Source organism: Austrofundulus limnaeus, unplaced genomic scaffold, assembly GCF_001266775.1.
Source record: "Austrofundulus limnaeus strain Quisiro unplaced genomic scaffold, Austrofundulus_limnaeus-1.0 Scaffold2462, whole genome shotgun sequence".
Lineage (NCBI taxonomy): Eukaryota > Metazoa > Chordata > Actinopteri > Cyprinodontiformes > Rivulidae > Austrofundulus > Austrofundulus limnaeus.
Window position 1 is genome coordinate 30,847 of NW_013954864.1, and position 1,713 is coordinate 32,559.

At 47.6% G+C, this 1,713-nt stretch overlaps 1 protein-coding gene across 1 annotated transcript in view; it reads right to left on the reverse strand.

The window, feature by feature from the left end:
• The window catches only part of LOC106511031 (disintegrin and metalloproteinase domain-containing protein 15), a gene marked incomplete at its 5' end in the record, with an annotated part of 11,019 nt that extends 9,497 nt beyond the window's left edge, over nt 1-1,522 (reverse strand). Inside the window, 4 exon segments of the mRNA XM_013999767.1 lie at nt 689-842; nt 916-1,027; nt 1,117-1,194; nt 1,333-1,522. Of these exon segments, the coding sequence (XP_013855221.1) occupies nt 689-842; nt 916-1,027; nt 1,117-1,194; nt 1,333-1,522 (534 nt within the window).
• Between the last annotated feature and the right edge of the window lie 191 nt (nt 1,523-1,713).

Below are 1,713 nucleotides of genomic sequence, written 5' to 3' on the forward strand. Positions count from 1 at the left end.
GGAAATAAAATGGCTCCGTCCCTGTTAAAATATGTTTTTAAACTTTTAGTTTAAAATTATAAAACTAAACATCCTACAGTATTTTTTACAGTCTTTATTTTAATGTTACAATTAATCCTGGATCCCTTTAATGTGTTTAAAATAACAGATTAAACACATTTTAGTCTGAAGGGATGTATTAATATTTTTAACTGCTTTAGATTTTATTTAACTTTAAAACACTTAAAAACAAAAGGAGCTAAAATAAAAAGAAAACACAACAGGACGACAGCACAGCTTCATCTCTCTGAAACTCCTTTAAAACTTTTATTTTCTAATTCAACTTAAAGCTGCACAGATACTGAGGACTGCGTCACCCTGAAGCCCCTCTGCAGGTCAGATTATCTTTGCTGGGATTATAATCTGGATCAGTGCAGCTTTAAGTTGTTTTATGATGGGAGCAGGAGATTTAAAGGGACAGTTCAGATATTTTATCATCTCCACTTCAAATGAACCAAACTATCCCTTTAAAGTGAGGGACAGGCTTCAGACCAGGACCTTGCAGGTCCAGCAGTACCTGGAGACGTGGGCGGGGTCAAACTCCAGACCCCACCCCTCACAGTCAGCCACACTGCATCATGGGTAAAAAAAACAGAGTTTGTGTGGGAGCAGTTTGAAGTGAGCTCTAACGATGGCTCCGGGTCTTTACCGGTTGTTCTGCCGGGCCTTATGGAACGGGCTGTTTGGTCCCAGGCAGCAGAACTTCTGACGGACTCCAGGGAACCGCAGCGCGAGGAAGAGGAGGACCACGGGCAGGATGAAGAAGAAGATGACGAGCAGGGCAGCTTGGACCGGATCCGACTCTGAACACAGAAACAGAACCGTTAGGATCAGAGAGGAGGAGGAGACGACCCGGTCCGACTGTGGTCCTGGTACCTGCAGAGGCTCGGGCCGGTCCGCTGTCCACGCTGCCTCCATGACCCGAGTACTGGCAGTCCGGTGGAGCCCAGCCCACTTGACAGTGACAGTTTTTATTACTGTTACACACCTGAAGGACAGAACCATCGGATCAGAACCAGCTGTTTCTGTTGTCCCACCACAGATGTTAAAATTCTTTAAGTTCTGTTTTAGGCTCACCCCGTGACCGCTGCACTTCCTGCGACACTCGTCCACGCCGAACGCCGACACGTCCTCACACTTCTGGTTTAAACAAGCCTGAAGACACAAACTGGATCAGTTAGGGTCTAAAACAAGGACGGCACGAGACCCTTCTGCAATGTAAACAATGTGTTTGTTTTTAATAAACATATTTACACAGCAGCAGATAGTAACCAGTAACAAACAGGGACGGACCTTCCCGGGCCCGCAGGCCGTGCCTTGGGCCACAGTGGCAGGGTCGGACACATCGTCGTCCAGGTGGAAGAAGGTCCCTCTGCAGACCAGGTCGCTGTTGTTGAAGCGGACGGTGAGGATCTGAGCGATGCTGCCCAGCAGGGGGCGCTCCGTACCCCCCTGACACTGGATCTGTCCGCAGAGGACGTCCCTGACACCAAAACCAAACAGGAAGTGTTTACACCGAGGCACACCAAAACCAAACAGGAAGTGTTTACACCGAGGCACACCAAAACCAAACAGGAAGTGTTTACACCGAGGCACACCAAAACCAAACAGGAAGTGTTTACACCGAGGAACACCAAAACCAAACAGGAAGTGTTTACACCAAGGAACGTTGGT